The 23,524-nt window shown below is 40.8% G+C and overlaps 1 protein-coding gene across 1 annotated transcript in view; it reads right to left on the minus strand.

Moving 5' to 3' along the window:
• Positions 1-23,524, minus strand: part of LOC137299419 (phosphatidylinositol 4-phosphate 5-kinase type-1 gamma-like) — a 114,272-nt gene that overhangs the window by 36,180 nt on the left and 54,568 nt on the right. The window contains exons 5-13 of the mRNA XM_067968151.1: positions 19,983-20,100; positions 15,601-15,753; positions 14,871-15,170; positions 13,907-14,112; positions 11,960-12,043; positions 10,802-10,850; positions 7,290-7,374; positions 5,528-5,689; positions 207-360 (exon numbers count right to left, since the gene is read on the minus strand). Of these exons, the coding sequence (XP_067824252.1) occupies positions 207-360; positions 5,528-5,689; positions 7,290-7,374; positions 10,802-10,850; positions 11,960-12,043; positions 13,907-14,112; positions 14,871-15,170; positions 15,601-15,753; positions 19,983-20,100 (1,311 nt within the window). The remainder of the gene's footprint in view (positions 1-206; positions 361-5,527; positions 5,690-7,289; positions 7,375-10,801; positions 10,851-11,959; positions 12,044-13,906; positions 14,113-14,870; positions 15,171-15,600; positions 15,754-19,982; positions 20,101-23,524) is intronic.

Consider the following 23,524-nt stretch of genomic DNA (forward strand, 5'->3'; position numbering starts at 1 on the left):
TGAATTTTTATAGTGCATTTAATGTAGAAAATTGTCCCAAGACTTTTCAGAGAGGAATAAAGGTACAGACACTGAATCTTAATGGGACAATTAGTAGAGATGACCAAAAGTTTGATCGAAGAGATTGTTTTTTTTCAAAGACGACTTGAGAGCAAGGGGAAGAGAGAGAGACAGATTGGTAAAGGATGCAATACGACTCTTCATACCTGTAGCGGTGATGATGCTCTGAGCCTTCTGATGGCGACTGCTCTGTTATTGACAAGGATGTTGTTGACGACAGGGTTGTTGCTATTGAAGCTGTAGTTGCTTCTTCAAAAGAAGGTGGGGTACAAGGAAGGAGATCCGGCCGGCCTAATAGCCCTAAAAAATTGAAAGATTAGAAAAAACTACCAGCAACATTAAAAAAAACAATATCTACCAAACCATAAGCCTGAATTATTTTTATTTAAAGTAAAATATTGAGTGATGAGGAACACTGTTCAGCTTAATGCCTTGTTCACCTAATTGGTTATTCCATATTAGGCTTTTACAGTATCTTGTACTTGCATTCAAAAAGTTTGGATTAAAATAGTAGACAAATGGAGGTTCACAGTTTACACATCTTGTTCAATCTTTCCACTGGATTACTGCATCACTTGAAAAGATTGTGTCACAGCAGCAAGCCACTGGGACCCAAATTAAACTGCATCAGCTTCAAGTGATGATTTGTAAAATCCAACAGGCCTGAAATGTTAATTCTGCTTATCTTCACTTTTTGCAAAAATAAGCTTCTGCAATGTGATACTGTTTCTCATTTATAGAGGTAAAATTAAATACTGTGGACAAGCTCAGTGCTCCACTCATTCCAGTTTTAAAGTTTTGATTTTAAATAGTGGCAGCACAGCGTTAGCTTTGTTGGGTCTTGGTAAACATCCTAGGGTGGGAGTTAGAGAAAAAAAAAATCGAATGCTCCCTCTATATGACAAGGCAAGGGTGCTGAAAGCAACCTAGTAATGTAAAGGACTAAAAAGATCTTTGCTCGCCGCCACACTGCTGGAATTCAGCCTTCAAGGACGATATAAGGAAAGAAAAGTGATAGCCAACTACAAGCTTGCGGACCAAGGTTCCTCAAAAATTCTTGATGTAGTAAATACTGGTGTTGGGGGGAAAGGGGTGGTGGGGGGGAGGGAGGTCCTGCTTCCCACACTTACTGCCACCCAATCCAATGGACATCAATGTTGTGTTTTGGGGCTTTTACTCTAGATGTTTTTCTCAGGTTCAGCATTTCAGACCATTCCCATAGGCAAACCCTCACTCCCAGTTACCTTTGACCTCAGAGGAGGGCACAATTAAACACTTCAATAGCACATGGTTTCGGCTGTAAACTACCAAATAGATTTATTAACCAGTAAATGGATGTGAACAGAAGCAATGGCACACTGTAGATTTACAGTAGTTACTGGCTTAACTATCACCCATCAAATTCAATAGAAGAATAAAAATCATGTCTGCCACACTAAACTGCAACGCAAACTGGACTAGTCACTAAGTCTCTGGATATTAACCTTTATGTGGCAATTTGTTGCTGACCACTTTATGGAGTCTCTCTCTTTGATGGCTTCAGATGACTCAATTTGAACAAGGCGGGGTGAAAATTGCTTTTCAAAAATGACCACGGCAAATGAAATTTAAATGTAATTATGTTAGGAGTCAGAGGACCATTAAAGACTAAATGGGGCCACTGAAAGCTGCCTTAGGCCAGCTTCAAATGGATCCCCAATGTATGGCAGTGGTGTTAAATGATAACTACAGTGCAAACACAGTGAAGTAAAGAAAATTGTAAATATTGGGGCAGAAATTGCTCGAGAAATAATGGAGGAGCTCAACAGTGCTCTTTTTTTTAAAAACGGCAAATCAAAGGAGCAAGTTCCCGCATTTGCACATGCGGACTAAAACATGGACATCGTGAAATTGCTCCTATTGGTTCGCTGGCGATTTGACAACTGAGAATTAAAGGGACATCGCACGCTACAATCACTGAAATAAAAAAAATTTTTAAAATCGCAAACTTGCTCATCAACCCCCCTGGAAAGTAACTAATTACACCACCAAAAGGTATTCTTAAAAATACCAGGTCAAAACTAAGTTTTAAAAGCCCAATAACTCTTTATGATTGCCAAACAATTAAAAATTAAACTTTAAAAATGTGGAGTCTTATATTACTCCTTATTTTAATAGTTTTTGGTCATTAAAAAAAAAATTTACAAATTAAAAAATTATTTTTTTTTTTACTTTTCCCTTCTGTCTCTTTAATTTAATTCAATTATTTCTTTGGCTTTTTATTAAAAAAATTTTTTTTTTGTTTACAATGACTTCCAGAATACTAACTTTAAATGAATGAAGTCTGCTTGCCTGCTTGTGGGCGTGACTTCTCTTCCTGACAGATTTTGTGGGTGCGTCTTCTTTTGCACAGACTGTTCCATGTGCATCGACGTACCCTGCTCAGAGGCCGAGTTGATTGCGCACAATTTTTCAAAACTTCAAAATCAAGCAAGAAGACGCCACAGAGCCTGCAGCAAGTTCATTCGTTAATTTAATTCTCAGAAGCTGCAGCGCTCGTTGCCACACCGCTCTGCGCAAGTTTTGGCCCATTAAAATAGCTGAGGATATCATTTTATACAGAATATGGAACTTTAAAATAGATCGGACTGCTGGTCCAGATGACATTCACCCAAAGGTGGTTAAAGAGATGGGACATGCGCTTTACAAGCTACTTGCTCAAATCTTTGACAGCTCACTAGAATCTGGGATTGCTCCCATGGATTGGAAGGATGTTCATGTAGTTCTAATTTTCAAAAAGCATGACACATCAGATTCAGAGAACTATAGGCTTATCAGTCTAACATCAGTAATAGGTATGATGCATAAAGGGATCATAAGAGATGCTCTTTATGATCACCTAATGAAGCAGTCCGTGCCTGCATGCAGCAAGACCGGGGCAACATCCAGGCTTGGGCTCATAAGTGGCATATAACATTCGCAGCAGACAAATGCCAGGCAATGACTATCTCCAACTAGAGAGAGTCTAACCACCTCCCCTTGACATTCAATGGCATTACCATCGCCGAATCCCTCACCATCAACATCCTGGGGGTCACCATTGACCAGAAACTTAACTGGACCAGCCACATAAATACTGTGGCTACGAGAGCAGGTCAGAGGCTGGGTATTCTGTAGCGAGTGACTCACCTCCTGACTCCCCAAAGCCTTTCCACCATCTACAAGGCACAAGCCAGGAGCGTGATGGAATACTCTCCACTTGCCTGGATGAATGCAGCTCCAACAACACTCAAGAAGCTCGACACCATCCAAGATAAAGCAGCCTGCTTGATTGGCACCCCATCTACCACCCTAAACATTCACTCCCTTCACCACTGGCGCACTGTGGCTGCAGTGTGTACCATCCACAGGATGCACTGCAGCAACTCACCAAGGTTTCTTCGACAGCACCTCCCAAACCCGTGACCTCTACCACCTAGAAGGACAAGAGCAGCAGGCACATAGGAACAACACCACCTGCACGTTCCCCTCCAAGTCACACACCATCCCGACTTGGAAATATATCGCCGTTCCTTCATCGTCGCTGGGTCAAAATCCTGGAACTCCCTTCCTAACAGCACTGTGGGAGAACCTTCACCATATGGACTGCAGCAGTTCAAGAAGGGGCTCACCACCACCTTCTCAAGGGCAATTTGGGATGGGCAATAAATGCTGGCCTTGCCAGCGACGCCCACATCCTATGAACGAATAAAAAAAAGCTGGATCAAGGAGTCAAGAGACATTCAACACAGCTTCTTTACAAATTTGCTAGAATTCTTTGAAGATGTTACTAGGTGAGTGGTTGAGGCTATCCCAGTAGACATTGTCTACTTGGATTTTCAGAAAGCCTTTGATAAAGTAACTCAATACAGAATTTTGTGGAATCAGTGGGAAGTTACTACAATGGACTAAGAATTGTCTGCATTCCCATAGGCAGAAAATTGTTAATATTGGCTATGGATCTGCTTAGAGGCCGGTTACCAGTGGCGTTCCAGAGATCGGTGTTAGAGCCATTGCTTTTTACTATCTTCATAAACTATCTCGACATAGGCATTAGGCGAATGGCCTATAAGTTTGCGGATGATATGAAAATTTGTGCAAGTGTTAGGACTGTGGAGGACAAATTTCTGCAAGCAAATTTTGATGTGCTGGAGAATGGGTTAAACTGATAAATGGCATTTAGCCTTGGTAAGTGCAATGTTATGCATTTGGGCAGGGCCACCACTGAGTATTCGTATACTTTACATGGAACAGAGCTGAATTCGGTTGAGAGATAAAAATCTTGGCGTTATAGTTCATAATTCTCTAAAGGTTCATGACCAATATCGATAAATCATAGTCACAGCGAAGAGAGTATTAGGCTGTATTAACAGGACTATTCAATATAAAACAAGGCACACCAATTTGACCTTGTACAAGATCTGGGTTAGACCACATTTAGAGTACTGCGTGCAGTTTTGGTCCCTTCATATGGTGGGTGATATGGCAGCTCGGGAAAAGGTTCAGAGGAGGGTCACAGAAATGATTCCCAGCTCAAAAGAACCCTATTTACTAAGATGGGCTTAAAAAGCTGAGTCTATTCATTTTAGAGGTGCACAGATTTCAGAGTGATTTGATAGAGGTATATAAAATAGTTAATGGGTAAGATTGCTTTCCTATGGATAGATTATTTCAATTTGATAGATTGGGGAAGACCAGGGGTCATGTGTATAAGTTACCCATGGCTTGGGCTAGGTTAGAGGTTAGGCAGTTCTTTTCCCAGTGAATAGTCGAGCTATGGAACAAGTTGCCTTCATGCGGTGAGGGCTGACTCTCTGCATACCTTCAAAAGAGAGCTGGACCAGTTCCTGGCTGAGGCAGAGATAGTGTCTTATAGAAAAGGCAAGTGAAATATAAGCATGGGCAATGTGGTCTCCTGGACCAGTTTCAATCGCCTAAGGAGAGGAATCTTCCAGATGTCTCCCCCACAACCCCTAATTGACCTTTATCTGTTTTTTTAAAAAAAAACTTTTCAGGAAATTACATGGCTAATGTTGGGTTGGGGATGTATGATCATATTGCTTCAGGTATCACGACTGTGTGAGGCAGGCTTGATGGATCAGGTGGTCTTTTCCATAATTTTTGTATGTTGTATCAAACATGTATATTGGTCTCACAAGATGTCTGTACTTGAATTGAATGGCTGAGCTCCTCCATCAAACAGTGGGCCAGACACGACCTCTATATTCTGGGATTATTGTACCAAAATAAGATGAGCCATTTTCTGAGTGAACCTGGTTCTTAACTCCATATGTACCATGACAGCAAGAAAGAAATCAATACCATGATACATCAGACTAAATATTTCATTTTTGTCACAATCAGTATTATTGGAAGACATAGCCTGGTTAAAGGATTATTGCCGATTCTGAAATAAAAAGGGGACGGGAATTTCTTACAGGACAATTACCTTCATCTTCAAGAGTTGGGAAGCTCCTGGCTCCCCGCAGGTCATACCTCTTCTCTTCATCTTCTGTCGGAATCTGACTGGCTGAAAAGGCTTGACCCGGACCAATGTATTTAGGAACTGGTAGTGAGGTACGTCCTTTCTTGGATGGGGATGACTTCAAGGCTGTAGTATAATGGAATTGAAATGCTAAATGAACATCTTAATTAATGAGACATATCAGACATCAAGATTAAAGGTCCCGTGGCACTATTTGAAGAGGGGCAGGGTGTATTCAGCAACATTACACACTCAACAAACACCAGAAACAGATTAACAAGTCATTCCTCTGACTTCTGTTTGTGAGATCCTGCTATGTGAAAAATAGCTGCCACATTTGCCTACATAACAAGTCACTGCACTCCAAAAAAAGTAATCCATTCTGCGCGAAGCACTCTGACATTGAGGGATGTGATAGGAACTATAAAAATAAAAATCTTTTTTCAGTGGATAAATGTACCCCAGAGTGTGGAACTAAGCCATACAGACCAGGAAAGTTTGATCCTCGACCTGTGCTGAGCTAACTGATGTCAGCACTGCAGTAGTTTTTTTTTTATTATTCGTTCATGGGATGTGGGCGTTGCTGGCAAGGCCAGCATTTATTGCCCATCCCTAATTGCCCTTGAGAAGGTGGTGGTGAGCCGCCGCCTTGAACCGCTGCAGTCCATGTGGTGAAGGTTCTCCCACAGTGCTGTTAGGAAGGGAGTTCCAGGATTTTGACCCAGCGACGATGAAGGAACGGCAATATATTTCCAAGTCGGGATGGTGTGTGACTTGGAGGGGAACGTGCAGGTGGTGTTGTTCCCATGTGCCTGCTGCTCTTGTCCTTCTAGGTGGTAGAGCTCGCGGGTTTGGGAGGTGCTGTCGAAGAAACCTTGGCGAGTTGCTGCAGTGCATCCTGTGGATGGTACACACTGCGCCAGTGAATGTTTAGGGTGGTGGATGGGGTGCCAATCAAGAGGGCTGCTTTGTCCTGGATGGTGTCGAGCTTCTTAAGTGTTGTTGGAGCTGCACTCGTCCAGGCAAGTGGAGAGTAATTCCATCACACTCCTGATTTGTGCCTTGTAGATGGTGGAAAGGCTTTGGGGAGTCAGGAGGTGAATCACTTGCCGCAGAATACCCAGCCTCTGACCTGCTCTTGTAGCCACAGTATTTATATGCCTGGTCCAGTTAAGTTTCTGGTCAATGATGACGCCCAGGATGTTGATGGTGGGGGATTCGGTGATGGTAATGCCGTTGAATGTCAAGGGGAGGTGGTTAGATTCTCTCTTGTTGGAGATGGTCATTGCCTGGCACTTGTCTGGTGCGAATGTTACTTGCCACTTATCAGCCCAAGCCTGGATGTTGTCCCGGTCTTGCTGCATGCGGGCATGGACTGCTTCATTCAGTTGGGGTACTACATTAGCCTCAGTGTCCCCGAGGGCAAGGATGGATCACCAAATACTATCCTCTACTGGAAAGTGATATATTTGGCTAGGATCAAGCTTAGCTTCAATGTCCATAAAGTAGAACAGCCTGTTATCAATCTCTGTCTAAGCTCACCCATGATGAATGGTCACTTGGGCAAGGTACTGGAGGGCTGCTGTTACATGTAGACACCACAGGGTTTTGGGGGGAGGGGGGATTTTTTGCTCTCCAAAATTTCAAATTCAGTTCTTGTGGTAATCTTAATGGGAAGTACTACAGTGCACATTTAGTTTCTAACTAGCACACAGCCCTTACTTACATGAAGACTTTCTGAAGACAGTGCTGCTCATGAATTTAAAAAATCTTTCAGCATAGAAGTTTGGCCTGTGCACTGAGACAGTGTCCTGTTAAAACATCCAGAAATGATAATGTTACTCAACGGTTATACTTTGTAAAGAAGTAGCTGTTTCAGCAAACAGAGAACAGCCAGAATCAATTATTGTAGCTAAGTGCAATCAATCAAATATTTAATTTTGATCAGGCAGCATGGCACCCAGATGTCATGACACCTTTGCACCTCATTAAAGTGGTAAGATCCAGTTGACTCATGGGGCAAAACATTGAAGCTTGTCTGGCAATTAATTTCCCAGGTAAATGGAAACATGAAAAAATTCAGAATGTGTTTCTACAATTAGCTTGATGTTGAGTTAGCTGATCTGTCAGGGGCAGCAAAAAAAAATTGGCCTCAATACTTCTGAGCTAGGGATGGGATTCCTGCTCCTGATCAAGTGACCTTTACTAGAAAGTGCACATGTATAGACATCTGCCAAGGACAGGACCCAACCAAGAGATGCCCTTTACAGTCAAATAATTTGCTCACACTCACTGTCTAGGATCACATATGAAGAAAGGCCACTTCGATGAGGTGCTAGAGTAGCAGCTACCACTGGAACTGTGCCCTGGAAGAAAAGTGGACAAAACTGGAAGGGGGAGTAAAGAAGTGTAAGTTTACATGGATTAGTTCAGGGAAGGTTGTGTCTGACTAACTTGATTGAATTTTTCGAGCAGGTAATAAGGAGGGTCGATGAGGGTAATGCATTTGATGTAGTGTACATGGATTTTAGCAAGGCTTTTGACAAGGTCCCACGTGGCAGACTGGTCAAAAAAGTAAAAGCCCATGGGATCCAAGTGAAAGTGGCTAGTTGGAGCCAAAATTGGCTCAGTGGGAGGAAGCAAAGGGTAATGGTCGACAGGTGTTTGTGATTGGAAGGCTGTTTCCAGTCGGGTTCCGCAGGGTTCAGTACTAGGTCTCTTGCTTTTTGTGGTATAGATTAATGATTTAGACTTAAATGTTGGGGACATGATTAAGAAATTTGCAGATGATACAAATATTGGCCATGTGGTTGATAGTGAGGATGAAAGCTGTAGACTGCAAGAAGATACCAATGGACTGATCAGGTGGTTAGAAAAGTGGCAAATGGAATTCAATCCGGAGAAGTGTGAGGTAATGCATTTGGGGAGGTCAAACAAAGCAAGGGAATACACAATAAATGGGAGGATACTGAAAGGTGTAGAGGAAGAGAGAGAGAACTTGGTGTGCACATATCCACAGATCCCTGAAGGTAGCAGGACAGGTAGATAAGGTGGTTAAGAAGGCAAATGGGATGCTTTTTTTTTATTAGCCGAGGCACAGAATATAAGAGCAGGGAGGTTATGCTAGAACTGTATAAATCACTAGTTAGGCCACAGCTCGAGTACTGCGTACAGTTCTGGTCACCACATTACAGAAAAGATGTGATTGCACTAGGGAGGGTATAGAGGAGATTTATGAGGATATCGCCAGGACTGAAGAACTTTAGCTATGAGGAAAGATTGAATAGGCTGGCCTTGTTTTCTTTGAAATAAAGGAGGCTGAGGGGTGATTTAATTGAGGTATATAAAATTATGAGGGGCCTAGATAGAGTGGACAGGAAGGACCTATTTCCCTTAGCAGAGAGGTCAATAACCAGGTGGCACAGATTTAAAGTAATTGGTAGAAAGATTAGAGGGGAAGCTGAAGAAATTTTTTTTCACCAATTGTGTGGTGGGGGTCTGGAACTCACTGCCTGAAAGGGTGGTAGAGGCAGAAACCTTCATCACTTTTAGAAAGTACTTGGATATGCACTTGAAGTGCCATAGCCTACAAGGCTCCGGACCAAGTGCTGGAAAGTGGGATTAGGCTGGGTAGCTCTATCGATCGGCACAGACACGATGGGCCAAATGGCCTCCTTCTGTTCTGTGCTGTTAATTTTTCCATGTTTCTATGTTTAATAACAGTCTGGCTGCACTACGATACTGCATTAACATACCACAACATGAGCCAAGTCAAACTCTGAATTCTGCCTACATTACTGGCATGGATTGAGAATTGGATGACAGATAGGAAATAGAGAGTAGGAATAAACGGGTCTTTTTCCGGGTGGCAGGCAATGACCAGTGGGGTACCGCAGGGATCAGCGCTTGGGCCCCAGCTAGTCACAATATATATCAGTGATTTGGATGAGGGAACTGAATGTAACATTTCCAAGTTTACAGACGACACAAAGCTGGGGTGGAATGTGAGCTGTGAGGAGGATGCAAAGAGGCTTCGATTTGATTTAGACAAGTTGGGTGAGTGGGCAAGAACATGACAGATGCAGTATAACGTGGATAAATGTGAGGTTATCCACTTTGGTTGTAAAAACAGGAAGACAGATTATTATCTGAATGGTGACAGATTGGGAAAAGGGGAGGTGCAACAAGACCTGGGTGTCCTTGTACACCAGTCGCTGAAAGCGAGCATTCAAGTGTAGCAAGCAGTTAGGAAGGCGAATGGTATGTTGGCGTTCATTGCAAGAGGATTTGAGTACAGGAACAGGGATGTCTTACTGCAGTTGTACAGGGCCTTAGTGAGACCACATCTGGAGTATTGTGTGCAGTTTTGGTCTCCTTATCTGAGGAAGGATGTCCTTGCAACGGAGGGAGTGCAACGAAGGTTTACCAGACTGATTCCTGGGATGGCAGGACTGACGTATGAGGAGAGATTGGGTCAACTAGGCCTATATTCACTGGAGTTTAGAAGAATGACATATAAAATTCTAACAGGACTAAACAGACTAGATGCAGGGAGGATGTTCCCGATGGATGGGGAATCCATAACCAGGGGTCACAGTTTCAGGATACGAGATATGCCATTTAGAACAGAGATGAGGAGAAATTTCTTCACTCAGAGGGTGGTAAATCTGTGGAATTCTTTACCACAGAAGGCAGTGGAGGCCAAGTCATTAAATATATTCAAGGAGGAGATAGATACATTTCTTAATGCTAAAGGGATCAAGGGAAATGGGGAAAAAGCGGGAACAGGGTACTGAGTGAGACGATCAGCCGTGATCGGAGCAGGCCCGAAGGGCCGAATGGCCTACTCTTGCTCCTATTTTCTATGATTCTATGATAACAACCTTCTCAGCAGCATGCAATTCTACTGATGTATCCAAATTAAAGTTTCCTGGAAGGGCTTAACTACTGTACAGCTGTAACTAGTTCTGACATTTCCCTAACCTGCCAAAACAGCAATCTTCAACAAATTGTATTCTGTAATGTCAGAGTGAAGTATCCCACTGTTTTGCTCATGCTGCTTAAGTTCTCCTCACAATGAAGTAAGGTAGAAATTGAAATCGTGGATGCAAAACCGGAGCTTCAACTGAAAGCTACAGTAGTGGGAAACAGACTATGCGGAATATTCACGAGTGTAAGTATTTGGGAAATAGGTTTACTTTTTAAATTCTGTTGTATCACTTTAAAATAAAAACTTACACCATCATGAACAAGTGCTTTCCAAGTGTGTTCCAGTTTCTTGATCAACCTGAAAGAAAACATTTACACAGTGAGATGACATTGTCAGTTTCTATTGAACCTTATATGTCATCTATATAAGCCAAGACTGAAAGCATCCTTTCAACACTAAAACAAACGTTTAGCACTCTCACCTGTGTTAGAAGGTTATAGGTTTAAGCCCACTCCAGAGAAATGACCACATAATCTAGGCTAAAATTTCAGTGCAATATTGAAGGAGTTCTGCACTGTCTTTTGGATGAGACAGTAAACTGAAACCCCTGCTGCCCTCTTAGGTGAATGTAATAGATCCCACAGCACTACTTGAAGAGCAGAGGACTTCTCTCTGCATCCTAACTAATATTTGTCCCTCAACCAGTATCGCTAAAACAGATTATCAGGTCATTAATCTCATTGCTGTTCGTGAAACCTTGCTGTGTGCAAATTTGCTGCCACGTTTCCCTACGTTACAATCCCGTATCAGTTCATCATATGCGCTGAAACCATTGGACTTTATTCAGTGTTAGACCAGACTCCCAGACATCTAGTGTACCAATGCAACAGGTTCTAAACTGGAAAGAATATTAACAGCAAAAATGCATCACTTAAAAATTGTAATGTGCCCTCAGTGACTCACACGGTCAAAGCTGTAATGTGCCCTCAGTGACTCACACGGTCAAAGCAGTGAGGAGCCAAGTTAGGGAGACCAGGACGTTCCCGGACTCCATCACTGATTTGTGCTGTGCTAACTGATCTCGGCCAAAGTAGCAGTTGGGCTCCTACAATTGGTCTTAGCTCATCTGGGTTAAGCAGAGGAAAATCAACCAAATTTCCAGCTCCTGGCTGCTATCCAACGACTCCTGCTTGAAGTGCACCAGTAACATCATAAAGGCAGAATTTGGCTTAGGTGCCATGTCTCCTCCAAGTCAAACAGCCTGCAGGACACTCTCACACGAATGGCCACTTGGTGAGGTACCCATGCAACTGTTCCCCAAAAAATGAATCTGTGTCTAAGGGGGAAAATTAAACAAAAAAAATAGCAACTTCTATTATAATTCTTTCCAAATACAGATTTTAAAATGAAAAACCTTTCAAGCACTTGGTTTTATTCAGCAACTATAGGATGAAACAAAAGCTTACCTGTAAGACTGTAAAATGTCAATGATACCAATGTACAAGAGGAGCCTCTCTCCTTTACCATTTACTGCTGGAATGCCTCCCATCCTAACAAAGAAGAACAAGTATAAATGCCAATTTATAACCTGATAATGTAACATTCTACAGTAATGAAAGACAAAATCAGACCAAATCCTCACAACAGCAAGAAGCATTTCTGCCAAGAGTTTTTTTTTAATTATAAAACTTGAACATAGCTTTCAATTACTTTCCACAATTTGTGAAATTTCTTTAACATGTAAGTGTTAACCACCTCATTAGGGAGTTGGCTGGGACAGATTACCAAACCCTAAGCTACATAGAATTACATAGAATGTACAGCACAGAAACAGGTCATTCAGCCTAATAGGTCCATGCCTGTGTTTATGTTCCACACAAGCCTCCTCCCACCTGTCTTCATCTAACCCCATCAAAATATCCTAAAATTCCTTTCTTCCTCATGTATTTATCTAGCTCCCCCTTAAATGCATCTATGCTAGTCACCTCAACTACACCATGTGGTGGTGAGTTCCACATTTTAACCACTCTCTGGGTAAAGAAGTTGCTCCTGAATTCCCAATTGGATTTATTAGTGACTATCTTAAATTTATGGCCCCTAGTGCTGGTCTCCCCCTCAAGTGTAAACATCTTCTTTATGTCTACCCTATCAAACTCTTTCATAATCTTAAAGACCTCTCTCAGGTCAACACTCAGTCTTCTCTTTTCTAGAGAAAACAGCACCAGCCTGTTCAATCCTTACTGATAGGTATAACTGCTCAGTTCTGGTATCATTCTAGTAAATCTTTTTTGCACCTTCTCCAGTGCCTCTATATCCTTTTTATAATATGGAGACCAGAACTGTTCACATTACTCCAAGTGTGGACTAACCACGCTTCTGTTTTTCAATTCTATCCCTCTAGACATGAACCTCAGTGCTATTTTTGCTTTTTTATGGCCTTATTAACCTGCATTATTAAGCTGTTTCTATATTGCTCTTCTCCCGATGGATGGGTCTCATGCACCCAGCGGCTCACTAGACTAGTGTCACTATCCAGGCCCTGTAAATGCACAGTCATACAGCAGTACGATTTCCAGTGGTGATATGATGTAAGCCTGGAATGTTCTGACATCGTGATACCAGTACTTCACACTGGTACACCAGCCAAACAGTCAGCCAATCTGATGGGTCTTGCTTTGCAGTTGGTTGACAGAGGGAGAGCCTGCACAATTTGGACGTAAATACATTTCAAAGCTGACCTTTTACTAGACTTTTAACTTTTTGTTTTTATATTTACATTTCATGCTAATCTCCACTAGAAAGATAATTCCCTCTTTTTTTGGCATGTATAGCAATAGCTGCCACTTAGAATTCTTCTCTGACCTGGTCAGCTTCATAGTATTGGGAGGGGTTTCCTCCTGTATGGAGGATGCACTGGTCTACAACATACAATGTGCATTATTACCATATTGCTGGATTACATCTGAGAAACCTAAACTTGTTATATGGGGACTGAGTGGAGCAGTGAATTAAGCACACCATTTCTTTTTAAAAAGCACTGGGGCCTTTGTTTGATTGAAAGTAAGTTTGGATTAAGGTCTTTCTGAAGTTGTAATGGATCTATTTCAAATGAGTTTAGGCAGGACACAGAACAAAACTATCTAACCACTTAATTGGGAGGCTCAGAGACTGCAAGGACGGTGGGCAAGGCAAACAGGAATTCACACTGGTGCAGTAGGAAAGTATTCTTGAAAGGTTGAGAATAAGGTACTTCAATGGAGCAATATAGCTTCAAGATGGATTCATGCTGTACTTACCTTGGGTGCAGTTGATGGAGACACTAAATGATCAAAGTCAAGCACTCCATGCTCCAGCGTTTGTAAGCACAAAAAAATTAAATAAAGATGTTTTTTTAAAAAAAACATGGTACATACGTATCATCCGTGTCAATGGATTCGCCCCGAGAAGTTCCACCCTGAATAGACTCCATAGCCGTGGAATAAAGAGCTTTCTGTGCAATGGGTCGCTTCTCATCAGAGGTACTTAGTGATCCCTCAGACTGCCTCTCACGCTCTGCTTGGTCCAAATTGTGAACTCCTAACAACAAACTGTAATCCATGATTTTAAAGCTCTCTAGAACCTATTGAGATTGCAGGGAGAGAGAAAAGAAATAACAGAACAATTAATTAGTCTGTACACAAAAACAGCAATGAGAGGAAATCAAATCCAGGATGAGAGTTTGTCTGCCATAACTCAAAATAGACAAAATGGAATTAAAATGTTCCAAAAGATTCAATTGCTGAACAAAACATTTAAAATGATATAAAAATACATTCAACCTGAAATAAGCAATTTTGTAGCATTTTCAGTATCCCATCCATTCAGAAATTTTCTCAGATTAATTACATTAATTTGGAAACATGCAGCAATATTACCCCGTTGGTTGCTGACCTGGGCTAGCAGTGACTGTATTACAACCACATCGTATCTCCTGGAGAAACACTTAGGCAGGACAAACCGTTCACAGTTCAACCAAGAAACCGTGAAAATTCATTGACAAAACAATGGGTTCCATTTCCTCTTTCTTAACCCACCCTCCACCCCCCAAAAAAGGATCATCACAACCCAGTCACATGGTTATTCAGATCATAATTTCTGTGCTGATGCCTGCTCACCCACTGGAGCCATCTTCTCTAAGTTCCATTTTCCTGCTTTGTCCCCCCTGCCTTTTAATATTGTTGTTCTTCATCCTTCCTGAGTATTACTTGCAAGTATAAAATCAACAATTATCGCTCAAATCACTTTCCTGTTCATTGTTCCATGAACATCATTGTTGAGTCATATTACCATTGCTAACATTTTTCCCCTCAAGCTGTATAACCCCAACTCTAATCTTACCAGACAATCTCTCTGTAGGGTTTTAACCAGAGCACTGTTAGTGTCTGTGTCCAGCAGCAACCCATCTGGGAAATCTTGCATGAAGTCCAGGTCTTTGAATGTTGGCCTGGATTTCTCACGCTCTTTTCTTGAAGCCCTCCGTTTGTAAGTTGAACCTTTTAAATCATACTTCATGTGCATCTTCACCACTCGTGGCAACACATTATTCATCACTGCGACTCGGATGTTTTTGCCACCAGACTGGACACAATAGAGTCCATAAAACTTTGGCAAGAGCGTCCTTGGGTTCTGATTCAGGTTCTGGAGCAGAACAGTAAAACTATTTTCAATGCATCAGTGCAACGAATAGTCATCCTTCACATAACTACAACTCGACATTCTGCTCTAAATGCAGAGACATCAAAGCAATTGGAAACATTTCATTTTTATATTAACATTTGTTATATTTGACATCAATGGTGACCCTAACTAGAATAAGAAAGGTGTGAGGACATCAGCAGTGGTTGCATTGACTCCCCATAGTTGAGCAGCCAGTTGACACTCAATGTCTCATCTCCCACATACAGATGGTCTAATAACTTACTGGCACTCGCCACCTGGCCCACATGTAAACAGCTGCTTAGTGAAGTATCAGAGGGCAGTTGTTGTCTATGGAATCATATTTCAGCAAAAGTCCACACCTTCAAGAGAGGAAGTAAAAATGGAGGAGGGAAGGAGAAAATCCACTTACCATGTAATAACCTGGAAGCAACTTTTGCAGAAATTCTGCTTCTTTGTTTATGACAGTCTTTATAATAAACTCATCATCACTCGTCACATAAAAGACAGAACCACTGGCACCGGGATTGGAGAGTTCAATCAAGGGCTCATTGCATAACGAATACTGGGAGAGAACACATCAAAAAGCACACACTCTGTTATAAAGGATGTAACTTTACACTTCAACTTTTACTAATACATTTACCACTAATTCTCCCATCCAAAAAAAAATGTAAGTTTTTCAAGGCACTCCCCCATTTAACACTGACAAAAAAACATGTTCAGAAAAGTTTGCAAAAAAACCCCCTCAAATGTCCATCTCCAGGGAATTCCGCCGGGTTGGGTCTCCTGCTGCCTGATACGCCACATAATGATGTCACTGATGGGAAGAGTCCTGGAGCAGCTGCAAAGAAAGCAATGGGAGCTGTAACTGTGGACACCGAGAGCCGATCAGACGTACTCCAAGAAACTGCCTTGCTGGTTAAGTGCACCCATCCTGTTACTTACATTTTTATTATACACATTTTTCTTTTTTCACATTAGGTTTACTTTCCATGTTAAAAATAAGACACTGGCTCAGGACATAATTCAGTTGCACACAAGTATGGGAGCAATGAAAGAGAGACTAAACAGGGTGATTGTGTGACTTTAAATGCATTATCAGTGCACTCCTGCTATTTGTCACCATGGAAACCATGGCTAGTCAATCTCAAAAGCAGTTACAGACTCAATATGAGGTCTTCAGCTTTGCTTGCCTTTACAATAAAGTTCTAACTGCACTTGTTAATCAAATGACTTAATATATTTGATACAAAATGAGATTGTCCCTGAAGACTGAGCAGGTTTAATGACCCAAGTATCTTCCCATTCTTCTTCAATGCAATTACTTCAGGACGATCACTTTCTTGGACTTTCATCAGATGGGTAAAGTCTCAAATAGATGGCATGATAAAAATCCTTTTATACTGTCAATCTCTAATCTATCAACTGCGTCACTGAAGAGTTAATCACACAAATGACAGGCATAGTAGTTAGATCTTCGATTAGCACCTATCCAATTTTGAGAAAGACCGTTTGAGTGGGCGGTCTGGAAATATCTAAACTACCATTCAGACACCCAAAATCCATTTTATTTTCTTAAAAAAAGGAAGTCTTTTTTCCCACCTTGTTTCTGTGACTCTTGAAGTGAAGGAATTATTTATTAATGTTTCAATGGATTTTCATTAGCAGCAAACATCCGAGTGCAATCCATGATTCCAACCACACCCTTCACTATCCTTTTCCCAGTTTGGTTTAAACTCTGGAAAATGTGGCAACTCTAGTTCTATCAGTCTTATAGGACAACAGAGTTTTTCTCTGCAGTTAAATTGCTTGTTTTGATGTCAGCCCCCATTGCTGACTCACCTTTTGCAAAAGTCCTTATTTAACGAGTACTAAAACTGCTTTATGCATTGATGTTATGAATATTCTTCAATTCCCTCTTTCTGTCCTCAACTCACTCCCAGGAGCACTATTGCACTTGATACAGATCCAGGATAGTGGATTATAAGTGTGGCAAAATTCAAATATCACTCAAGACTCTATCTGAGACTGATCACCACATCTCTTGTCAAGCCAATGATTAATTCCAAGCAAGAGGGAAGAGAGAAGGAAACTGAAGTAACTTCCAAAGGAATACGGTTGGCTAGGCAGCCCTTTTGCTTTTGCCCAAGAAGCAGATCACTGAGTGAATTTAGAGCCAAGGAAGCTAAAGGGAAACCATTTTAATATTCAACATCCAGGGTAATAGAAAATTCTGATACTGCCAGACCGAACAGAGATGAGGTCAACATTATCACAACTCTCAAGGTAAAAAGCAAAGCTTGGTGCCAACAATGCTGGTGACAACTTTCAGGTGGTGCTTTTAAACTTCAAGTGACATCTGGAGCAGTTGACTTTTTTTAAGCTAATGATATTCTGGGTGTTTGCAAGTACTTTACCTTTTGGGGAAGTTAGAGGTAGATGGTTACAATGTATACAATTGCATCTAAGCCACACCTTTTTAAAAAGCAAAACAAAAAAATTTAAGCTAGGCTGGTGCTATATAGGAGTGACATTTTTCCCCTGGAGGGAGGGCCCAAGTTTTGGGTCTGGTCTACATGCAGGGCGGCTTATGTGGCCATCAATATGGCAAGCATCAGAATATCCATTGTGGATTAAAAAAAAAATTCTTGTATTGGCTTATAAATTATAAATTTAAGTAGCAACATAGAATAGCATTAAGAACTTTCTAGGTTGACATTTCAGGGGTGGGAAGCATTCACAATACACTGGTTGCATATGACAGAGAACACAGGGCATTTCCTAGCACATAAAATTGAATTCACTGTCCAAGGAAAACAGACAAAATATTAACTAATGAAAAATGAAAAGTTGCTCTATACAGAAAACACACCAATGCACGCAGGATCTGGATCAGCAATGGCCTCCAGAATGGCCGACACTCAGTGTCATGGCTCACACATAGAATGGCCACGAGTAAGATGCCAGAGGGACACTGCATAAGCATGGCACAACACAATTTGCACATATCTAACATAATATAGCTTAAACCTCTTCCAACCAGGTTTTGTTTCTCTCATCCCCACACATTGGTGTGATCACCATCTTTAAATCAATCTAAACTGACAGCAATGGAAAATACTTGCATTTATAGATTTCCACAAGCAGAGTAAAGCCAACCAAGGTGATCAGTTTAAACAAAGGTTTTATGCTATAAATACAATGCCACAATTGAATACAAAGACCTCTAGTAATTAATACTCGAAGTTAATTTAACACTATTGCATCTTGCGCATAATCCTAGTGAGTGGTAACAGGGTATTTCAAACACAATGAAATATTCCAATCAAGATTTCCAGAGCAACTGGTGGTGTTTAAGAGGTACATTGTACAATTTATTTTGCTACTATCTTCTCCTGGAGCTTCTGACTTGTGTTGGGATAGAGTTCCACAGGAACCAGTGCCCACCAACTACCCACCCAAGTGGCCATTTTTCATCTGTGAGCCTATACAGTGAGTGTCAACAGGCTAATCGACCACAGAGGGTATCAAATCTAGGCCAATCCCACCCAATATCCTCAATCAACATCTATGCATGCTGGATATTTTCCAGCAGGGATAGTGTTAGGGAACCCTGATTCATTTGTTTCACTCTCACTAACCCTGGCACATTGAGCTCAACCGTAAAAACACATTAAAGATAGTCTTAGATGTGTCTAAGACAAGTGCAATTGTTAGAGCTCTGGCATTTGATCAGTCAGTTTTTCTAGATGCACAAATATAAGCAAAATGTTCAGTTTAAAATAATTAGAACATACAGATTAGTTTGAATAGCACTTTCGTCAGAAGTTAAATGAATGTTAAGGGGGAGGAAGATGCAATGTTATTCAAATTTTTATTTACACGTGTTTATTTTAGCTTATAAAATTAATGCTACATCTAACATTTAAGTGGCCTTTTTACCATATTCAAGTTATTTCAGCATCAATGCTATTTAAACAATTTCTAAAAATGACAGGGCCAGAGACACAAATTCCCAAGATCTAATAGCTGGATATTGAAGCAGGTTAGTTTACTGGCTCTACTCCAATTCACTTTCAGTCTACACAGCACAAGATGATTTTAAATACCATATTAAGATACCAGTGATCAGCTCAGAACCAATGATGTTAAGCACAACTGCAGGCACAGAAATTACCTGTCAAACTGCAACCATCAGGCATCATCATATTAAAGATGATCTGCAAAGGATTAATAATTCTTAGACGTGACCTTAATTGTCACAGTTTTTTTTTCCGGGGGGGGGGCGGGGGGCGGGTCAAGAGAGCATAGCGCCATTTTAACGTATGTATGCATATAGAATCCAATAGATTTATTTAGCATATTGGTAACAATAGAACACACTATAGGAAAAATTGAACTTAAACCAACGTACTTTAAAGTTGTATGACACATTTTTTTTCTCCTCTAATTTCACTCTCCACCTGCTACAGACCTGCAATCACAGGTTCTTCTCCCTGGGGTTACATCATTCAAAATGCTCTCTCCAGACATAGCCCAAGTTTGAATGGGCAAAGTCTTCAATTCTATTACTGTGCGATTTTACAGCTCACATGGACAGACAATAAAAAATTCACAACTGCCCCCCCGCACCACCCTCCACTCAATCCCATGACAACATTACATGCAATTCACTAAGAAAGGGAGGAAGAAAGATCTTGTATTCTTGTCTCAAACACAATTCAACTGAAAGGGAGCAGTTGCAGCACACGGTGCACGAAAATGCCCAACACTTAAAATAACCACACTCACCAAATAGTCATCTGGTCGAATGCCAAAGAGTTCCCTAAAGTAACGAAATGCCACTGGAGCATAGGTCTTGAATCTGAAGTCAGGAAAGTGATGTGCTGGAGTCAAGTTACTACCTTCACTGTAAATGAGAGAGAAAACTTGAGTACCAGGTAATACCAAATTAGATAAAAATATGCACCAGATTACTGCTGTGCAAAAATGGTATTACACTTATCAGATGCAACCAAGTGCAATCCCTGTTTCCAGAATAGTTCATTAATGCACTGATGAAATGATCAACTCATCTCCTCGCAATTAAACCCACTGAGAATTGCAGGTGTCCCAAAATACAGACAGTGGTGCACAGTACCAACTCCCCAACAGTGCTATCAAATCAACTAATTTCTCTCTTGAAAAGTAGATGATCTGGGCTAGCCAATTTTTGTTTTTAAAAACCTGTGCAAAAGTTACAACAGTTTTTATTGTTGTTTGAGATCCTTAACAACAAGTTCAGAGATGGAGTTAACATCCTAGATGTTACACCAGTTAAATCAGCCCCATACCCCAAAATTAGGCCTACCTATAATGCAATGTCTGTAATGAAAAAGTAGAACTCAAAAATGTTCAAAATCATACAAGATTCACAGTAAACTTATATATAGTTTAGTTAAGGAGTGTCCCTGTACTTCTGCAGCAAAACTAATGTAGGCAGGTGGAAATCAGCTGCTGGCTTGGCGAGAGGTTGCTTGTAAATGTTTTCTGAATAACTTGAAACAAGCAAGCGTCCTCATTTTTGCAGTGAGCATGCTGAACTAGCTTTCTGTTGAATATAAAGACATTTTAAAAGTTTTCAGCAGGGTGCCAGGACAGTGATGCTCAAGCGGAGATCTTTGAGCTGCATTTTCTGCTACTCTTTGCAATGTAGCTCAGGTGCCGATTGGGCCTGCTGGAAGATCAGTAGAATTGACACCTACATTTTGCACATTTCTAACAGCAGGTTTTGAAACCCATGAAAATTCAGGCCCTGGACACTATAGGAACACAAATCAGTCATTCTACCCATTGTGTCTGCACATATTTGCCATAGCAGTTCTACCTTTGTAATCTAAATTCCTTGCCTTTTCTCCTTTAATATTCTTACTTGTTGAGCAAATACCTATTGTCCTTTTAATCTAACAATTGATTGCCACCAAAGGTCAGTAGATGCACAATGGTTTCCACAACCCTCAAAAGGGAGATATTTTCCTTGGATACACACTTAACCAGCTTATTTTCAGGTTGGAAGGCTGTAACCAGTGGGGTGCCGCATGGATTAATGCTTGGGCCTCAGCTATTTACAATCTATATTAATGACTTAGATGAAGGAACTGAGTGAAATGTATCCAAGTTTGCTGATGATACAAAGCTAGGTGGGAAAGTAAGCTGTGAGGAGGACACAAAGGGTCTGCAAAGGGATATAGACAGGTTAAGTGAGTGGGCAAGGCGGCAGATGGAATATAATATGGGAAAACGTGAGCTTTTTCACTTTGGTAGTAAGAATAGAAAAACAGAATATTTTTTAAATGGTGAGAAACTGTTAAATGTTGGTGTTCAGAGAGATTTGGGTGTCCTTGTCCATGAAACACAGAAAATACACATGCAGGTGGAACAAGCAATTAAGGGGGCAAATGGTATGTTGGCTTTTATTGCAAGGGGGTTGGAGTGCAAGAGAAAGGAAGTCTTGCTACAATTGTACAGGGCTTTGGTGAGACCACACCTGGAGTTTTGGTCTCCTTACCCAAGGAAGGATATACTTGCCTTAGAGGCGGTGCAACAAAGGTTCTCTAGATTGATTCCTGGGATGAGAGGGTTGTCCCATGAGGAGAGATTGAGAAGAATGGACTTATATTCTCTGGAGTTTAGAAGAATCAGAGATGATCTCATTGAAATGAATAAAATTCTTAGAAGGCTTGACAGGGTAGATGCGGAGAGGCTGGTTCCCCTGGATGGAGAGTTTAGAACTAGGGGGTATAGTCTCAGGATAAGGGATGGGCGATTTAGGACTGAGATGAAGAGAAATTTCTTCACTCAGAGGATGGTGAATCTTTGGAATTCTCTACCCCAGAGGGTTGTGGATGCACAGTCATTGAGTATATTCAAGACTGAGATCGATAGATTTTTGGACACTAAGGGAATTAAGGGATTATGGGTATCGGGTAGGAAAGTGGAGTTGAGGTCGAAGATCAACCATGATCTTATTAAATGGCAGAGTAGGCTCGAGGGGCTGTATGGCCAACTCCTGCTCCTATTTCTTATGTTCTTAGCTCTAATTGCAAGATCCGCGCTATCCAAACGACCGAGTTTGCCTCCTTTACATTGTAAGGTGCCATCAGAAGTGCTTTTAAGGTGTTTAAATGATGGTGAACATTGCTCAGAGATTTGTTGTGGAAATCTTTTAAAATATTTATTAACTAAGTTTATACACTACTAAAGTAGTTTCATACACATATAGCTCCATTAAAATATATGATTACAACATAATGAGCTCCCATTTTATTATATTTCAATGCAGCAATTTAATAACACTCTCTGGAGATCTCAACATATCAGTGAGTGATTCAAACACATCATTGGGAGTCAAACTCAACCTTATTATAAAAGTAATTGAAAAGTGAAGGCAACTTTCTTCAGTATCACCACTGCAGAGTTGCTCCAGTGTTTAATCTCACCATGCTAGTCTTATTTAAACCATGCAACAAAAACAGTAGTGAAAGTAAAAATGTTTAAAAACAAGGACCTAAATAAATAACTGATCAGTTTGATGTAAATATTGGGACTATTTGTTACTTACTCCTTTGTCCAAATTAAAATTTGAAGAAGAAAGCAGGTGTGTTTACATTAGGACTGTCAACTGATTAAAAAAATTAATCGCGATTATGCTCCCAATTACAAATTTTAATCTGTTAATCTTACATTTAATTGATAAAATTATTGCATTCATTTCGTAAGAGCTTGCTTTATTATTGATGCTATTATCATTACACAGAATTCTATATGTGGAAAAACTCAAACTGAACTGCTTATTGTGAAGAATATTTCTATGATACTGAAACTCAGTTTGACAGTAGATACAAGTAACTGTTTCTATTCAATGAACTATCAAAGCTTTTATTTTAAATGAACTTTGCACGCACAGATCCTCCTCTTGTAGTGTTTCGGTCCATAATGCTTCAGTTTACCTTTATCTTTTTTCCCCTTTTGATTGCTTGCTGTTAAATATTGGTTCAATTTAACCACAATTGCATAGAGTTACATTGAGTCTACAGCACAGAAACAGGCCACTTGCCCCAACCGGTCTATACCGCCATTTATGCTCCACATAAGCCTCCTACCACCCTTCTTAATCTAACCCGATCAGCATATCTTTCTATTCCTTTCTACCTCATGTGCTTATCTAGCTTCCCCTTAAATGCATCTAAGCTCTTCGCCTCAACTACTCCTCTTTGGGTAAAGAACTTTCTCCTGAATTCTCTACTGGATTTATTAGCAACTATTAAACTTCCCATGCATAAGTCCTTCTCTTG

The sequence above is a fragment of the Heptranchias perlo genome, chromosome 29, assembly GCF_035084215.1.
Source record: "Heptranchias perlo isolate sHepPer1 chromosome 29, sHepPer1.hap1, whole genome shotgun sequence".
Taxonomy (NCBI): Eukaryota; Metazoa; Chordata; class Chondrichthyes; order Hexanchiformes; family Hexanchidae; genus Heptranchias; species Heptranchias perlo.